The sequence below is a fragment of the Anoplophora glabripennis genome, unplaced genomic scaffold (assembly GCF_000390285.2).
Source record: "Anoplophora glabripennis isolate ALB-LARVAE unplaced genomic scaffold, Agla_2.0 scaffold266, whole genome shotgun sequence".
Taxonomy (NCBI): domain Eukaryota; kingdom Metazoa; phylum Arthropoda; class Insecta; order Coleoptera; family Cerambycidae; genus Anoplophora; species Anoplophora glabripennis.
In genome coordinates this window covers 106,980-126,255 of record NW_019416461.1, presented here as the reverse complement: position 1 = coordinate 126,255, position 19,276 = coordinate 106,980, and the positions used below count along the sequence as shown (strand labels likewise).

The 19,276-nt window shown below is 32.6% G+C and overlaps 1 protein-coding gene across 4 annotated transcripts in view; it reads left to right on the top strand.

Moving 5' to 3' along the window:
* LOC108908705 (fasciclin-1) overlaps positions 1-19,276 on the top strand; it is a 566,423-nt gene that overhangs the window by 466,997 nt on the left and 80,150 nt on the right. For all 4 annotated transcript variants that reach the window (XM_018712824.2, XM_018712823.2, XM_018712822.2 and 1 more), the window contains exon 3: positions 17,378-17,565. In XM_018712824.2, coding sequence (XP_018568340.1) covers positions 17,378-17,565 — 188 coding nt within the window. The remainder of the gene's footprint in view (positions 1-17,377; positions 17,566-19,276) is intronic.

The following is a 19,276-nucleotide window of genomic DNA, read 5'->3' as shown; positions in this document are numbered from 1 at the left end:
ATTTTGTTCATAATGTAAGTTTTGCACCTCCAGATTCAGCCTTTTGCTAATCAAATTGACCCGTTTCTAAAAAATTACATAATATATTAGATTCAACTTCGATAATAATTATTCATTCGGTGTTCAAACATGCTGAGTGCATCGACTTATGTGATTATCAAAAATCGCGTTTCCAATAGTTGTATTCATTAATATCACGAATATTTGACAATTTCACAGACCAACAAAATTTAACTTTTTTTTGGAAGCAGAAACTTGAATATATATTTCCGATTACTACATAATCTCAAATATGACGAAAAACAGTGTTCTTTGCACTTTTAGGTTAGGATATCTCAAAAACCTGACGCGATAGAGCAATTCTGCCAGATTCGGATTCAGCGCACCAAAATCCTTCGGGAAAGAATATTAGTGTGTCTGTTTCTTGACCCTTGTTGACCTGTGTTATCAATATTCACAGTGGCAATATAAATTCAATGATATGATTTCATAGATATTTAATGCAGTGAATGGAATCGATGATATTTCAAAATCGTCACAAAGAACTGGATTAATAAAAAAAAGAAATATATTAATCAAATAGATTAAGGACTACGACAAAAATTATTAGTGTGGAATATCTCTTGGGGAGCGTGCTACAAAGGATAATTTTGATTTTGTAAAAATGTTGTGCATTGTTATCGAATTTGTATCAAATCAAAGTATACTAAAAAAATAAATTTTGAGTTATAAGAGCTTAAAAATATTAATTTAAGAATACCTTGTTGTTTATGCAACAACTATTCGATATGTTTGTTTACTGAATATCAAGCCAATAATACTGGAACAAATATCAACAGGATCAATTTATTGTGCAAAACTTTTAATTTTACTAATAAATGAATGAATTTCATTTGCAAAATATTGAGGTGGTTTGTAAACAGATGAATTAGATGTCCAAAAAGTTAAATTTGAAGTTTCTGTTTACAGTGCAGAAATACCACTACTAAGGAAGCTACATGATATGTCCTGGGATCTAGAGAGAGTTAGACTTCACACAGAAATAAAAGTCACACTTTATAAATATTTACATTTATTAAGGGTTATTCTATATACAGTCATCATTATCATCACCATTACTGTAAAGCTAGGATTAGACGGTGACAAGCGACTGGTGTTACGCACAGGTGGTGACTACTGGAAACAGTAAATAGCGGCAACCTGACTAAAGGCAAACCACAACAGAGTTAATGGTAGTGGTACAGATACCAGGAGTGAGGAAGCGATCAAGCGGACAAAATCAAAGCTACATTTACTAAACTATAGGCTTGGCTACTATCTCTACATAAAAAAAAAACAGAAATACAACAATAATAGCAGGTCTCCTGGCGAGCGGCTGGTAAGGAAAATAAAACGTGATTAGTTACAACCTATGTTTCAACTCATAGAACGGGATAGCTAAGAGGGACACACTCGCATAAACTGTGTACTGTACTTGACAAGTACACCGAAAAGAAACGACAGTAGTATGGGCTGATAGCTGAAAAGAATATGATGTTACGACCAGCATTTCAAGTCTTAAAACGAAATAAGGAAAACGATATCCCACAGGTTGAACACGCAGGCAGATAAAGTACACCGGAAAGAAATGACAATATACCTAACCACGTCGTAGTACGGGCGGATAATTGAAAAGAAAGGTACGATTAAGACAAAATAGACAGTGACCAAGTCTTTACCTAAACCTTTTACTCACTTCCCTCCTAAGCACGTCTGTTCTGCTGAAGCGTGAAGTGATAGAACAGAACTAACTCTGGGGCAGAATCGCTCCACCAGATTTCTGATCGATTCGGGAGACTTGCGCATTAGGTATGCGTGAAACTTACTTCGGTGGTTAGACGGTTGCTGGACAGGACTGCTCGCTCTGGGTGGATATCAACTGAACTCCTAAATCAGTTCAGTTTCCAAGCTTCTACAACGAACGGTGGCGGCTGCCCAGTCTTCACAAGCAGGACTTGGAAAAATTTTACTAAACGGCGATCTTCCTTGGGCTGCTGGATGACTGATCTGCTCGCTACGACGGGTGGATGTGAACTAAATTCCTAATTCAGTTCAAGTGTCACGCTTCTCCGTCGAACGGTGACGGCTGCGCAGTCTTCACAAGCTGGATTTGGAAAATGTTATCAACCGGCGATCTCCCTTGGGCTACTGACGGACTGGACTGCTCGCTGCGACGGGTTGATGTGAACTAAATTCCTAATTCAGCTCAACTCCCAAGCTTCTGCGGCAAATGTCGGCAGCTGCTTAATTTTTACAAGCTGGACTTGGAAGAATCATACTTACTCCAGACGGCGTACTGCTGGAACTGGTGACGGATTGGACTGCTCTCGCTGGCCGGTGGCTGCAACTTCCTTTAAATTCCAACTGTCGGGCTGATGTTGACGGCGTTAAAGGTGCAAATGGCGTACAGTATTATACTTAATTTATTTAAAGAAAATAGAAAAACAGTAACAAACCGTGGTGTCTGAAAATCACTTCGTTACAATATTTACAATTGATTGTAATTATGTTTTTGTAGAAAAACTTCGACGAAACGATGTATTTGTAGTGCAAAAACTGTTAATAATAATAATTTCATTTATTTCCAGCAAGTCAAATTTGCTTATTGTAAATATAACTTATGAAAACTAGATTCAGTTTTTGCGAAATAAAACTGGAAATCTATATTAAAAACTGCTAATCAGTTATCAGTTCCCTATATTTATTTTTCACTCTAAATTATATGAAAAGGATATATACTTTTTATTATAATTAAGAGAAATATAATCACAGTCCACATATTACGGACCATAAAATGTAGTAGTCAAAGTTCATTTTAATTTTAATATTTCCGCACCGGATATTACAAAAATTCATACATTAAATGAAGTGAAACAGTTTCCATCAGATATCAATCTAGATATTTTAATTATTCCAACATCAATCCGGTTTTATCTTTCCCTCTTGATTCTATAATTATGCAAATTTCAAAAGAATTGTGCTAATTTCCCCAGCATATTTCAAAAGTTCTTAATTAGCGGCTAAATCTTTGGGTAATCTTATTAAGGATTTAACAACGCCGATATTTCTAGACTGCAATCACTTGAATTATTACATTAAGCATAATCTATTAAAAACAAGTTGATTTAAGGCCCACTCTGCGACGAATATCGCCGTAATCAGATCATAACAACTGTAGTTCGCGAAACTCTGAAGTTACGAATTAACTTCATTTCAGTTTAGCCGAAGTAATTCCGCGTCTGTCTAATTACGTCGGTGGGCATCATCGAGTGTTTTCTCTGTGCCCCAAACTGTAAAAGAATAAAAATTACCAATTAAAAAACTAATTATTTTACGAAACTGAATTAATTAAACTCAAATCGACTTATAAATAAATACCATTTACATACGTTTAATGGTAAGGTATTTGTGAAAATTGGTATTTTTATGAAGTGCTCTTTTTTTAAATCGGTACATGAATAACGTTCGCTTTGTGTGTAAAAACTGAAACAGCATATTTCAAGTTTATAATTTATAGAAAAAATGTTTACACAAAACTGGTGTAATGTCTACGTCTATTAAAATTTAAATTCTTGATATATTTTCCATTTCATTTATCTTTTACCGCGATACAAAGCAAAGCTTAGTAAGAAATAATTTGATATACTTGTTCCTTTATTAATCGCCATTCTTATTTCAACTCCCTTTTTTTAATAAAAATTTGCATACAGCTAAGGCAGTGAAAAAACGGGTCAGATATTATAACAGTATTTATACTAAGAACTTTATGGTATTTTAAGACAGAACAATAACATATAACTAGAAAACACTATTTTTTTAAGTAAACTACCGCAGGTCAAGATGATTCCAGTAAAAAATATTGTAAAAAATAAAGGACTGAAAGTTTTTAAAAGGATCATACACACAACCTATATCACAGATTTTGTAAGTAAGTATTTTCATGTAATGAAATTTATTTTATTTGGTATTTCATGTAAGACAAATCTAATAATTAGTAATTCTTAATCAGCATGTGGTATCATCAGTGGGTGTCACAATGTTATATTTAAACAAAACAGTATATTAAATCTGGCAATTTTTTCAATATGATGTCTACTGTAAAAATTTGTATGAATGCAGGAGAATTAATTTATATTTCAAAATAATTACGTTCTCTTTTAGAATCAATTTTAAGAATAATTTTTGAAAATGCGTTATATAGTTTTCACATTATACTTAATATCTACTATTTTAATATATTCCAGTTTGGGAATTTTTACAAAATTTTACGTTTTACGTGTTATTTCATTGCTAATGTTTTGGTTCAAATCGCTTGTATAAATTCATTAAAAGTGGTGAATAAAATGAAACTACTTTTTCAAATGTCAACTGTCAGTTCAATATAAATAAGACAATACGAAGTAAAAAAAATAATTTATCTCACGTGCCATATATTTTATGTGTAGTTGCTTCTTAAAGATGGTTTAAATGAAAACCTATTAACAAACATATAGTTTATACAGGGTATTCTACAAAGTCTATGATAAACTTTGACAGATGGTATCTGGCTTAATTTGAAAAAGTTTTTCTTTTATGCACATCGGTCCGATTCGTTTTTGTTTAGAAGTCTGATAAATAGAAATGATTGTTGCTATAACAATAATAATTAATCTGTGTCATTTTGTTTATTCATTTGACACTTAAAGTTCCAAATAAAAAACGCATTTATTTACAACTGAAGTGTATGCAGATATTGCCTTTGTATATGGGTATTCCAGTGGAAGCGCCAGATAAGTAGCCCGAGAATACCGACGAAGACACTCAAATAAACATCAACTTGCCCACACAGTCGTTAGTGCATCATTTCATAGACTTCGAGAAGAAGGTAACTCTTCTCCAAAAAAAAAAAGGCCATTAGTCCTACTGAAGTGAATGTACAAAATTAAGATATAATAATGCTGTCATTGACAACTCTTCAATTAGTGTTCGGCATATAGCAAGTACCTACTCTTCATTTATCACCAAATTTTGTATGGCGTGTATTGAACAGAGATATGTTACATCCATTTACATGCTGCAGATGCTCCTCAACGATTGGAATTTTGTCGCTGGTTACTTTAAGAACATGCTGATGAAGCATTTTTTACTAGGAACGGCATAAATCCACATGGAATTATTAGATTATACGATTGGGGTAGCATTTTCAACAATAATTTACCACCTGTACTTATTTTAAATGATCGTTTAATTGCAGATCTGTATAGAACTTTCTTGGCAAACAATCCTTTTGTTTTTTGATGACGAAGGCTTAATATTGTTCAAAATATGTGGTATCAGCACGATGGTGCACCACAAGTAACTGCTTGGTTAAATGATAATTTCCCGAATAAATGGATAGATCAACAAGATCCAATAGCCACCGCTTTCCCCAGATCTAAATCCTTTGAACTTTTATTTATGGGAACATATGAAGCAGGTTGTCTACCATGTTGAAATCACTACCCGTCAGCAATTACTTGAACCAGATAAGAAATAATCCAAATATCATCCATCAAGTGAAGGAATCTTTAGTTCGCCGATGTGAGGCTTGCATTCGAGCCCAGGGTGGACATTTTAAACAATTTTTATAGTCTTAAGATTTACTAATTTGGTTAATAAATATTAACCAATGTTTAAACTTTAAACACAAATAATAATTATTGTTATAGCAACCATCATTTTTATTTATCAGGCTACTTTGATTGAAATGTGAAATTATACTTTTTAAAATGCTTGTGATTTCTAAACAAAAACGAATCTGTCAAAGTTCGTCATAGAGCTTGTAGAACACCCTGTACAACCTCAAAATTAAATTTATGCGAGAGAAAAATATATAGCCAGAATTACGCATAAGACATCTTGATATTCTGTTTCTTATTATTATGATTCTTTTTTTATTTCAGGAATTTTAGTAATAGATATTTTGAAAAACAATTTGAATTCTAATTTTTGAATAAACGAAAACTAAACACTTTTCAGCTCAGTGTTTAAGTATTTATTTCCAAGTAACCTTTTTGTTTCAATTCGACATTATTTTTACCCTTTTTCTGTATGTTTTTACAACCCTATGTAGTAGACCAACATGTTTTACAAACTGCAAAAAATTATATAAAGCTGTGAACTAATATATGTAAACCAGTTGTAGTGCACCTTCGCATAAAACATCGGTATATTTTTTTATAATTTCATATGGATTCCAAGTCCGCCCGAAGCTGCCTCATGAATAACCCGTGCCAATTTAATTATCCGTCTGCATAAATTCATGGCCCTCTTGTACCTCATATTGTTCACCCTTTCAACCAGTGGCCTCTTGATCCACACAACAATGGGCCTGCAACCCTTGTAACATGTCGGTTTTATTCCCGTTAATAAGGTATATTATTCAAAGTTTCTGCTCATTACCTGTGTCTACAAACCTGGACGCTTTATTAATTACAGCGAAACTCCAACTTTAAGTTTCATGAGCGTTCAGCCACTACTGCGAATTACTAACAGATGTAATTTAATAAGAGCAACGTGAGTTGCAGGGTTGTAAGTTAATATTATAAATTTGTTTACTGAATTATTCTGAATTATAGAACATATTCATGAAAAGCATATCATATTCTAATTAAAAATTATGCGTATATCTTATCATATTTAAGCTCCACGTTGGGGCTCCATATCGTGTTATTCCCTATTCCCCTGAAGATTCGGACGTTCGGGACCCTCGATGGGCGCCATGCCGTTTTATTCCATTAACTAGGGAATTGCCCCAATATGGGGAGAACCGGCATTTTTATCGAAATCCCCATTATTGACTAAATCTACATCACTATCTTTTAGGATTTGCTTTGCCTAACAGGATTTCGAGGTCTCCTGATGTGAGTACCTAAAATAGAGAAACTTCTTGGAGCTTGTGTAGGCCTTCTATGAGTCTCTATGAATTTTGGACAGCTTCTAGGAGCTTATGTTATCGACAGGGATCTTCTCCGTAAGTTGCACAATACCTGGATGGATGAAATGCTAGAACTGAGGTCTAGGCTGAGAGCAATGTGCTCGCAAAAAAAATGTGAACATTTTTTAACAAAGTTTCGAGTGATTGAAAATGGATTGATTGTTAATATAGTTTGATTGTTGATCTGCAGAGGCTTTATACAATGTAAAATGGCGGAGAGCTGGACGTGGATACGCTTTATCCCGCATAGCAGTAAAGTTGCACGTGGATACGCTTTATCCCGCTTAGCAGATACAGCGTAGTATCATCTGCATATTGTATTACGTTTGCTTGGAGGCACGAGAATAGGTCATTAACATATATAATGAATAAAATTGGGCCTAGGACTGACCCTTGGGGTATTCCAGAATTAAATTAAAACACATATTTCACGAACTTTTACAGTAACAAATTAAGGAAACGAGACACTTAATTATTAGGAATTTTCTGAAACATATCTAGTTCTACAACCAAAACAGGCAAAATCAGCTCACTTATTCTTGGCAATGCAAGATGGGAAGGTCATGAACCAAGGTAGTAGGTAAAAATGCCATATGAAGTTGGCCCAGTAAAATTGCACATTGCTTAAAATTGCCGGATCTCTCAACTTATACCGGACACGCATTCCAAAGGAGTTCTGCTAATATTCTAGCAAACCAAGGAGTGAATATTTTTTACCTTATAATGCACGGCGGTTGGCGTTCGTCGTCTGTAGCTAAGGCATATATCGAAGACTGGAAAATAAACATGAATTTTCGAACAAGATTTTACATGGAAATTCTCGAAAAAATTCTACGGTGACAAAAAGTGATATCACAGCTTTGTCTTCAATAAAAATGCTTTTAAAATTCTACATTAGATCGGTAATTAATAATAATATTAAAGATAAAGAGAGTAGGTTATATCATTATTTGTTATAAGCAGAATTATTTCTTAACTTTTTTAAGTGTGGTTTTCATGTGCAAGAGAAAGTCAAATGGTAAGGGTTTAAGTTATATTTGCAAATGTTCCTTTGTTCTAATTCCAAAAATTAAAAATAAATAAAGCCAGGATTAAAAGAGAACTTTTATAAAGTTCACTTTCACTTTTAAAGCTAGGGATTAGATCAGCATTTACTTTAATCCACGCTGAGTTAGAAAGTAATTAGTCTTTAAAAAACATATACTCTGTTTCTGAGAGATACGTTAATACAGACAACTATGGCGCTAGTCGTGGCGCATCCGCCATAAATTAGAATTGATTTTTAAAACTAAGCAGGTACTAATTAACTAATTTAATATATTTTTCGTCATCCATAACGTTCTGGATAAAATATATTTGCAATATTCTTCCTAATATTAATTTAATAGAATATTATTATAACATTAGTTAATGCTGCCGTTAAGTAAATTACTGAACAAGCTATTGGAGATAATTATGTATGCGAAACCAAATTAAGGAAGTTCTTACCCATACGGCTACTGTACTCTTGGTGCAAATAAAGCAGCATGGATATGGCCAGCTAATTACGGCAATTTCGTAGTCTATCTCCAGCAATAATCTGCATTATAACCAAACCGTACAACAATTCGACAAAGAGATAGGCGCCAAGTCCGGAACAGCGTGACATCTGCTAATGTAGATGCAAATTAGATTCTGTTCCCCGAAAACAGATGGAGATGTAAAGCTAATCAAGATATAAATCGCTAAGCTCGTGCACCGCAGTTAATATAATTAAGTCTCCAGTCTCTCATTTTGTTCGCTAAATCTGATGAATATGACTCTTAAGGAGTGGTTTGGAATTAGATAAGACTTTGATTTACCTAAGCGGTTAAGTTCAATTCCCTGGGGCATATACTTCTGGAGATATTATTTCTTGGGAATTATTTGCTATTAAAAATATGAGCTAGGTTCAGGTTATGCAGCCAATATTTTTATTAGTTAATTATTTCTTCATATTAGTTAGTTATCTCCAAAATTTTATAAATCTATAATTTAACATTAAGATGAAAATGTTTTATGATAACTGCTCTCGTACAATACTTTGCTTTATTAGAAAAATTGACTCGAAATTAAAAAGAGTCTATTAAAAATAAATTTATTTTACAATTTAAAAAACCAATAAATAATCTTCTGAATTTTTAATATAAAAAAAATCTTGATAAATAAATTTGGTCTATCTTTATTTTCGTTTTTATTTTAAAAGATGTTGTTTTTTTAAATAAAAAATTGCGCAAGCACGCAAAAAAAGAAAAGTCCGCTCCGTTCCCACGCCATAAAAATTGCATTATCACCACAAAACCACCCCAAAAACTTAAAGACCAGCCAAGATTCCGTCATAAGAAGATTTCTCCTTTCACAATCCTTATGTGTGAGTCTTATTGCATAATTTGGGTATCCTAAGATTCAATCAACTCTTCAGCTTCAAGTGAATACCAGAAAACAACTAAGTCTTGTCTTAAGGGTATATCTGCAGTCCTGGTACACCTGAAATCTCTGTCGAGAAAATCAACTCGGTAATAAGACTAAACCTAAAGGCTAAAGTAAATCTGTACTGTGATTTTTAGATTTTTTTATATTGTATCCCTCTCTTTTGTTGATCTATATAGAGGATATAACATCCAACTGTAATCTTTCACCATATTTTCATCCCATTTACTTTGCTACTGGCACTCCATTTCTTTCATATCCTTGTGAAACCTTTCTCGTTGCTCTTCGCTGTAATCTCCGAAATTTTCAAGGAAATAATCTACATGCAAATATATGCAGTGCGCTTTTAAAGGCCTTAAGCATCCTATTTTTTTGTCAGCTATTTTGTTTATTATACGTCTATCTATGAAGATTTTTTATCCGTCAAAAATTAATTTTTTTAATTTAGCAACTCTTCGGAAATGTTCAAAATATGGGTTTCGTTTATCCAAGGATTTGTCAAACTATTTCATTACGCTAAAAGAGGCCTTTCGATGAATTGATCTTGGAGAATATTTTATTAATACGATTGGATCCCAATTGGTCCATAAAGGCGACCAATATTGTGTACAGGTACCATACGTGATAATAGAGTCAAAATTTAATGTCATATGTCAAATTCCGCAACTTTGTTCTAATTTGGCTGAATTTGTATCGCTTAAGATTGCCGAGATTCCCGTCGTGCGGCTCGAAAAACAGGACCTGCTAATACTTTACAAAAGACTTTTAGGACTGGATCCTCATTTCAAAACTATAATAAGGCTTTTTCCCGAAAAAGATTCCAAAGGCTTTATAATCTTAAATATTAAATAGAACTTTTGATTAATTAGTCGAAAACGTATTGATTTTCCTCATACCAGATGCCTATACATTATATAGAATTGGAACACAATTGAATCAGTGGCCTTGAAATTATGAAATTTTTAATTTATGTAATTTATTCTATTCACGAGTATAAATCATCTTACAGCCGTTCATGGTAAGTATATTATGTTTTTATTTCAATGAAATAAGAAGTTTTCTAGGAAATTACCTATCTCTGAAAAGCTTATTTTAAAAAAAAATAATAGTTCAGTACTTACCAAATTAATATTTATACATAGAAAACAGAAAACAGGAAAAAAAATAGATTTTATCGAAATAGTAAAATTTTACATATTTATCTAATTTCCTGCAACAAATTAGCAGTTTACAAATGTATTCAAAAATAAACTAGTATTTCTATAGCTTACCACAACAATAATGATGGTATTGTAGTCCTATACATAGGTACAATTTCATTACTTGCTTACTTTTCATTTATATAAATGTAGATAAAAAAGTATAAAAGGGAATTCAAAGTCACGCTGAAACCATTGTTGGAGGCACGAACAAAACGGTTTGATCAATAATTTTGGTAGCCTTCGTATTTACCAAGCCTTAAGTGTGATACGCATATTAAATATTTGTGTATTAACGTGAGACCAACGTAATTTATACGATTCCGCAACTTCCCTTATCTTGTTTGTTAATGTTACTGTTCGCGCATCCGGCGAAATTAATATTTCTGTTTATTTTTCCCTCCGTTTTTCTGCGAGAGATAACCGAATAATTATGAAGTAAAATGGTCAAACATGAACACTGATGTACATAAATCCCTTCAGGTAACACGTGTTTATACAGAGTGTTCTACAAACTCTATGACAAACTTTGACAGCTGTGTTAATTTCAAACATTTTTCTTATATTGACATAGGTCCAATATGTTTTTGTTTGGAACTTACAAGCATTTTAAAAAGTAACCTGATAAAAACGATGGTTGCTATAACAATAATTATTATTTGTGTTTAAAGTTTAAACATTAGTTAACCTTTATTAACCAAATTAACAGATTTTAAGACTATAAAACTTGTTCAAAGTGTTCACCTTCGGCTCAAATGCAAGTCTCACATCGGCAAACTAAAGACTCCGTCACTCGACGGATGAGATTTTGATAATTTTTTCTTATTCGCATAGCTGCATCCTGATTTATTTCAAGTAACTGCTAACGGGTAGCGATTTCAACATGGTAGACAAGCTGCTTCATATGTTTCCATAAATAAAAGTGCAGAGAATTTAGATCTGGGGAACGCGGTGGCTATGCTATTGGATCTTATTGTCCTATTCATTTAACCAAGCAGTTACTTATCTCCCTCTATGTAGTGGTGCACCATCGTCGTCTACATACTGTGAACAGTATTAAGCTCTATGTCATCAAAGAAATAAAAAAGGTTGTTTTTCAATGAAGTCTACAGGCAGTAAATTGTTGAAAATGATATCCCTAACGTTGACACTGAAATGTTGCTGAAATCGTCTTGATCTAATGGGATATATTCATTATAATTATTATTATTTATGCCGTCCCTAGTAAAACACGCTTCATCAAACCACATGACAAGCGAAATGAATCTATCATTTTGTGTATGTGTTGAAGTAACCAGCTACAAAATTCTAATCGATGGGGAGCATTCCCAGCATTTACTTCTAACGCTTGTACATTTCGGCGCTGAAACAGATGTAACATTTCTCTGTTCAATACCCACCATACAAAATTCGGTGATAAATGAAGATTACTTGTTATATGCCGAACACTAATTGAATAGTTGTCAATGACACCATCTATTATATCTTCTTTATTTTGTACAATCACTTCAGTAGGACGAATGGCCTTTTTTGGAGCGGGGTTACCTTCTTCTCCAAGTCTACGAAATAATGCTCTAAAGACTGTGTGGGACTATTCAATATGTTAGTTATATCTTATCTGTTCTTCGAATGAATCGGTTCTGCTTTTTGAAGATGGCAATGCAAATTCTTGTGCATGTTCTTAATTTGTCGTTTCAGTTTTAATAATAAAAATAAAAAATAATAATTACGTAAACATTTTAAATTTAATATTTAAATGTACGAAAAATATGTTTGTTGGCGAGCTTTTGTATGCTTGGTTGTAAGTGGTTGTAAGTCAACATTGCATTGCAACATTTGAGGAATTGGACGTGAATGAAATTCGGCGAGCTACATACAATACTGTTCTTTGTAGAACATAGTAATATTTTTTATTTTATTTTTTTATAATTATATTAAAATGCGTAGTTTCACTTTTGTTGTAACTTTTAAATAATAAGGGAACATATTTACAAAGAATAATAATAAATAATATTTTCTTCCAATGGGATGCTATTATTATTAACTGCAAGTACAATAAAGAGCAAATAATTTTCCTTTCACTAAGAAAACAATGAAATGTAAAGTAACCAAAATTTTAAATTATATAATAATATTCCTTTCAACTACCTACATTCCAGAATCATCATAATTATCTGATAATCATTTATTAGTTATTTGAAATTATTTATGTTTGCTATTATTTAAAAACTGTCACAACAACATTAACAATTAGAAAAAAATTCTAAGAAAACCAATCGAAACCATTTTATTAATTGTTCTGTTTCAGTTGCAAAATACCAAATCATAGAAATTCCGCTAATAATTCTGATTCTAGCTGAATGTTCTATGCTATGGATATAAAAAAAATTAAAAATACTCGATACCTACTTTTAGAATACTGAATGGCAGTACCGATATTTGTCTTTAAAGGTACATTTGTTTATATTTTTAATGTAATATTCTTGAGAATGAAAGAAAACCGCAAATATGTAACGTTCAAAATAAGATACTTAATATAATTTTCTCCAGGTAATTTTAATAGTGGAATGTAGTGCATCTTATGTTCTTTGTATGTTCCGAAAAGCAATTGAAAGCTTCCAGAATAATGAAAAATATAAGGCTTGCATCTGTCAACATTTTTATAAAATGTCGATTATCTCGAAAACGGTTAGATTTAGGTACAGGTAAGCTTTCACCTTTTTGACTAATTTTTAATTTATCTTGTCGAGAATGCAATAACATAGGGTGTTTCATTTAAAATAAGCAAGTAGATGGCGACATCCGGTGTAACCGAAAGTTCTACAACAATGGCATTATTTTATTTAGATCACCCCCCGAAAACCCCTGAACCCAAATTTTCAAAATTCATATCGAAGTAGTCTTAAATATTCTAATGGGCTGTCACCGTAAGACAGCCTGTATATAACGGTATAGGTTCCTGTGTAGAATATAATAATATAATTAATGGCTTTTCCGTAAAAATTAGGAACAAAGACTTAAAATAATATTAATATTGATAAATAAAGCGATATGTCTCTCGACGTCAAGAAACCTAAACTGACGACGTGGCAACAAACCCGGAACTTGTTCTACGAAGCTGTTTATACAGGGTGTCCCAGTGTCAGCGTACAAAAATTCACCAGGTGGTAGACCTGGCCAAAATAAGATTAAAATTCTTATAAAATATTTTTCTGCCATGCACTCTCACGGAGTCACAGGGTGTTGTTTAGAAAAAAATAATAACAACTTTCCACAATAACTCAAAAACCCTTTCAGGGGTTTAAGTAATTTTTGGGTGAAGTCTATATCTATTAAAGGTCATTAAAACTATATGGTGCTAATTTCAATCTGACGCCAGGGGCGGCCTAAGCCAACTTGTCTTCATAACATTTGCATATCCTAGTTTTATGTAATTGGATTACGTTTTCCTGAATCTGCAATCGATTCTGAACAAAAAATGTGCTATTGTTTCATAGCTCATAAATGAACCGTCTTCGAGTAAATTGGGTCTAAAGTATCGACTGCATTAGTTCGTAAAAAATGCATGTAAAGACTTTATTTCTTGTTATCTATACTCCGCGGTCGAAATTATAAAGAGTGACTAAGACATAATATAAAAACACTATTACCATAATGCATATAAAATATAAAAAGATTTTTATACGGTTCAATATTATTTATCTTTGTGCCGCTCGCTACGCACATCGATAGAATCTATAATCGTCTAGAGACCGAGTTACACTGAACGTCGATCTATATTCTATCTCTGTCTTTTGCACTTGTTGGGAATAGGGAAATGCTTTTTTAGTGGGTGTAAATGGACTTGATTTAACCCGTCCTGAGAAACGTCATAGCATAAGCGTAGACGAAGGGTCTAATTCCATGGCTATAATAAATTTATAAATTAAAAAACACAATTGGGACGTTTTAAAATGCTGTAATAATTAAAATGGATCAAAGTGCCTGTTATAGCTAGCAAACCGTAAAAAATATTAGATGTTATGTTTTATTATCTTTTTTCATTATTTTCTATATCTTGTTGCCTTTTACGCAGACACGCCAATTGATTTTCGTTCCCGGCACGCTTCATCCCCCTTACTAGTACAAAAGCTAGCGATGAATCACTCTCTATAATTTCGACCATGGAGTATAGTAGATACCTGTCATTATAAAAAACAAACTTGTTTACCGTTGAGGTACAGTTTCCCATGAATATGAAGAAACTAAACAAGTTTTCTATGAATTATTTAATATTTGGTTACGTATAGGGGAACTGAAAATAAAATTGAAAATTATGTAACAGAAACGAAATTATATTAGGAAAATGACAATATTAATAATAAAAATAGAAAATAATTATTTCAATAAATGCTTCAAATGCTGCCCATTTACTTCAATGCATGCCCGACATCGTTTGACTAAGGAATTGTAAACCCTTCGCAAATCAACGGTTGCTTGCATTTGCTCGGTGGCTGCATTAATTTTTTGAATCGTCTCTCGTGTTACTGGGTTTGGCATACACCAGTTGTTTCATATGACCACAGTAAAAAAAATCAAACGGGTTGAGGTCAAGGAACCTGGGAGGCCACATAATAGGTCCATTTTTCCGAATTCAGCGTTCTGGAAAATGTAAATCGAACCACTCCGATACCTGTCTTCTGTTATGAATAGGTGCTCCATCTTGTTGGTAGTACATTTGATTTCGCAAAGATAATTGAACGTCATCTAGTACGCCATCAACAATATTTTCTAAAAAATCCGTGTATCTCTCTGAATTCAAACGGTCTACAATAATTTGAGGAGGCAGAATGACTCCGTTGAAGATTCCTCTCCAGACATTTATGGAGAATCTTCTTCGAAACGTGAAGGGACTTATCACATGCGGATTTTTCAATGGATCATATGTGAAAATGTTTTAAATTATTTATAGCATTTCTCGTAGATAGTTTCATCACCCCACAATATGTTTTGATGGAAATTTTCGCCATTATCGATATTTTCTAACGACCACCTGCAAAATTGTAACCTTTTTTCGCAATCACCAGATGCAAAATTTGTACTTTATGTAGGTGGTATGGGTGCAGTTCTTCTCGGTTTAAAATTCTCCAGACGCTGCTTCGTGGAATACCTACTTGCGTTGATATTCTTCGGGCACTGGTGGAAGGATCATCAATAACAGCAGCATTCTGAATTTCCAATTTTAACATTCCCGGTCTCACGGACTCTTTGGAAAACAATGAATTTCCATCACAGAAACCGTAGACAAATATCATATCAGCATATTCGTTGTTAGAAAATTTCATAATAATTTCATAATCTTGTTGTTTTGTAAACTTAATTTCTAGTAACTTCGAGTACTGTAATTAATTTTGACATGTACGCTTGTAAACAACTTTGTTTTTTATAATGACAGGTACCTACTAGATAACAAGAAATAAAATCTTCACATGCATTGTCTACGAACTTATGCAGTCGATACCTTAGAACCAATTTACTCGAAAACGGTTCATTTTTGAGCTATGAAACAAGAGCACATTTTTTGTTCAGAATCGATTGCAGATTCAGGAAAACGTAATAAAATTACATAAAACTAGGACATGCAAAAGTTATGAAGACATAACCTTGAGGACAAGTTGGACTAGGCCGCCCCTGGCATCAGATTAAAATAATCACCATGTAATTTTAATGACCTGTAATAGATGTACACTTCACCCAAAAATTACTTAATTCCCTGGAAGGGTTTTTGAGTTATTGCGGAAAGTTTTTATTATTTTTTTCTAAACAACACCCTGTAACTCCGTGAGAGTGCATGACAGAAAAATATATTATAAGAATTTTAATCTTATCTTGGTCCGGTCTACCCCCTGGTAAATTTTTGTACGCTAACACTGGGACACCCTGTATAATATATTAAATCAAAAATAAAAGTTTACCTATTTTCTAAAATTTCTGTCTGCTTTAAGTAAGATACTTAAAAATCTGGTCTTATTTGCAAAATGTGATTATCCTTCTTTTTTGACTAAACCCCGTATTTAAGCATTTCTTGAGTTCTCGAACAACTTTGTTAAAAATAAAAATTAAAGGCATTTTACTTAAGGAAAATGTCACATTTTGAAATTTTTTTTGGACGCCCTGTATGTTTTATTATATATTTGATTACTGCCCGTGGTTTCCCAAGATAAACAAAACTTTTTATCAAGAATAACTTTTTCTTGTAAATCAACAATAAAAAAGGTTACAAGAGTGCATTGTATAAGATAGAAAATACCAGTAAAATTATGCACAATTCGATACAAAAATATACGTGTTGATTTAAATATCTGTAATCAAATATTACTGAGAAAAGCCGAATCTACTTTGTTAGTTTCAAAGCTCTCCAAGGTACTGTTACGTAGTTCGTTGACGATTTTACTTGCAGTCTGCTCCGCCGTTCAGTCATAACAGTCAAAAGCGCATTCTTATCTTTAAATAAAAACTTGAATAAATTTAAAAAATGTTTTATTCATGTAACCTGTTTTAATTAAAAGCTTTGTTCATGTACGCACGAAAATTCATAATTCATAATTTTTCATACCACCTCACCCACAGTTTATTATGTTGAGGTCAATATTTTAGTTCTGTGAAAGCATTAAATATTAAGAATGCTATTACTCGTAACACATTTCTATATTTTATTCAAGCTGAAAATGTATCAATTATTTATTTTTATTTGTAGTTAGCGTTCCCAAGAGGACCGATCAATTAGGCAGTTCTTATACATCCCTTTCTTCGGAGCTCTCTGGTAATCCCCCATTATGGATCACACACATCAGTGGCAGATACCACGACGATATTTATGTGAACAACGCCAGGATTTTCATCAGCCAGTCTGACATCCAGATCTCTGGGAAGGATTTTATTCAAGTAATTCTTTTATAGCCAAATTAATTTTCTTAAATGGACGATAGAGCCATTATTATTTTTTAATTAACAATTTTATGAAACTTAACTTTTAAAAAAGCATTAAAGAAGCGCTCTTAATATAATTTAATGGAATATTACAAAATGAGATGAAGTTATCTTATAGACAATTACCACCCTACAGAAAGCAACCTTCATTAATATTTTCTTTTTTTGTATGTCGTACAAATAATATAGTCATATTTTTGAAAGGCATGTAATAACCAACAGTTTAATATAAGATATTTACAAAGTAAATAATTAAAATTTTAAGTATAATAACATAAATTATGAGCGTAAAAAGTTAAGAACTGATTTTACTTGCTCATGATAAATATACTAGATATAATAAATGCCAAATATAATACATAAATGTACAATAGTTTACCTAATTTTATGATCTAATATTTTGAAAAGTAGATTCCAATTAATGCAATAATAAAATATAAGTACATAAATACGTTAAATATACAGGGTGTTAGTAAATAAGTGCGACAAATTTCAGGGGGTGATTCGACATGAGAAAATAATGGCAGTTTGCTTATAAACTTATGTCCGCAAATGATTGATACTACAACACACAACTAAAGAACACAAGACATTCTGACTATTGACCTACCACCATATTTGCTTGATTGTGGAAGTCATTGGAACGTCAGCCAATTAGAGAAGCGCTTCACGCGAGTCCGAAGCATTCTGGCCATTCTGCACAAGATGCACAGGGTCGGTATACATTTATGGTTAATTTTCTTAATTAACTTTCTCTAAAACTAGCACTTAGCAAATCATTGCACAAGCAATGAAAGTTACTCGTTTTCGTGCCCTCTATAGCCCTATTCAAGGAACTTACTTATTTCAGAAACACCCAGTACATATTTTTTTACTATTCACTTGATTTTAGTTTAAAATTAATATTGATCTTATTATAACTCGTGTAAATTATATAACCCAAGTATTTTTTATATATAACTTAAATTTAAAAACATAGTAGCAGTAATCTTTACATAGTTCTAACTATCTTTACCTTGTACTACTATTATTAACAACATCGTTATATGTACACTTAGCCAAAAAATATAAATACTGTGCAAATAATTTGTTGTGATTTTAAAATTCTGTTATTTCATGTTGTATCTGGTACTCATCTTAAGAAACTGTTTAGAGTTTTCTGCTGCAGTTTAGTTTAGGTAAATTATTAGATTTCTTTAAATATTCAATCAAATCAATGTATCGGGTGTCCCAAAATTTACCTAAATTTGAATTTTGCTCGATCTGTGCAGTAAAGTCTAGCCAATAAAAAATACAGCGTGACGACTGACAGTTTAGGGTTATTAAAAGTGGAGCGCTAAATGAAATAACAACGCAGACTGGATCAATAAGTGATCTTAAACACTCTGGGCTTCCTTCAACTAGTCGATCAACGCACAACATCGACGCAGTTCGTGAGTGTGTTGCTCAGACTCCAGGAACATCAATTTAGCACCGTGATCAAAAACTGAACATTTCAAGAAGCTCTCTGCGGTGTATTCTCACGAAAGTTTTTCATCGTCATGCTTACGAAGTTTAATTGACTCAACAACTGAAGCCTACTGACCACGGAAAGCGAAGAGAGTTCATTGAATGGATTATGGATGCTGATTTTTCTATAAAAAAATTAAAAATCGACGAGGTTCAG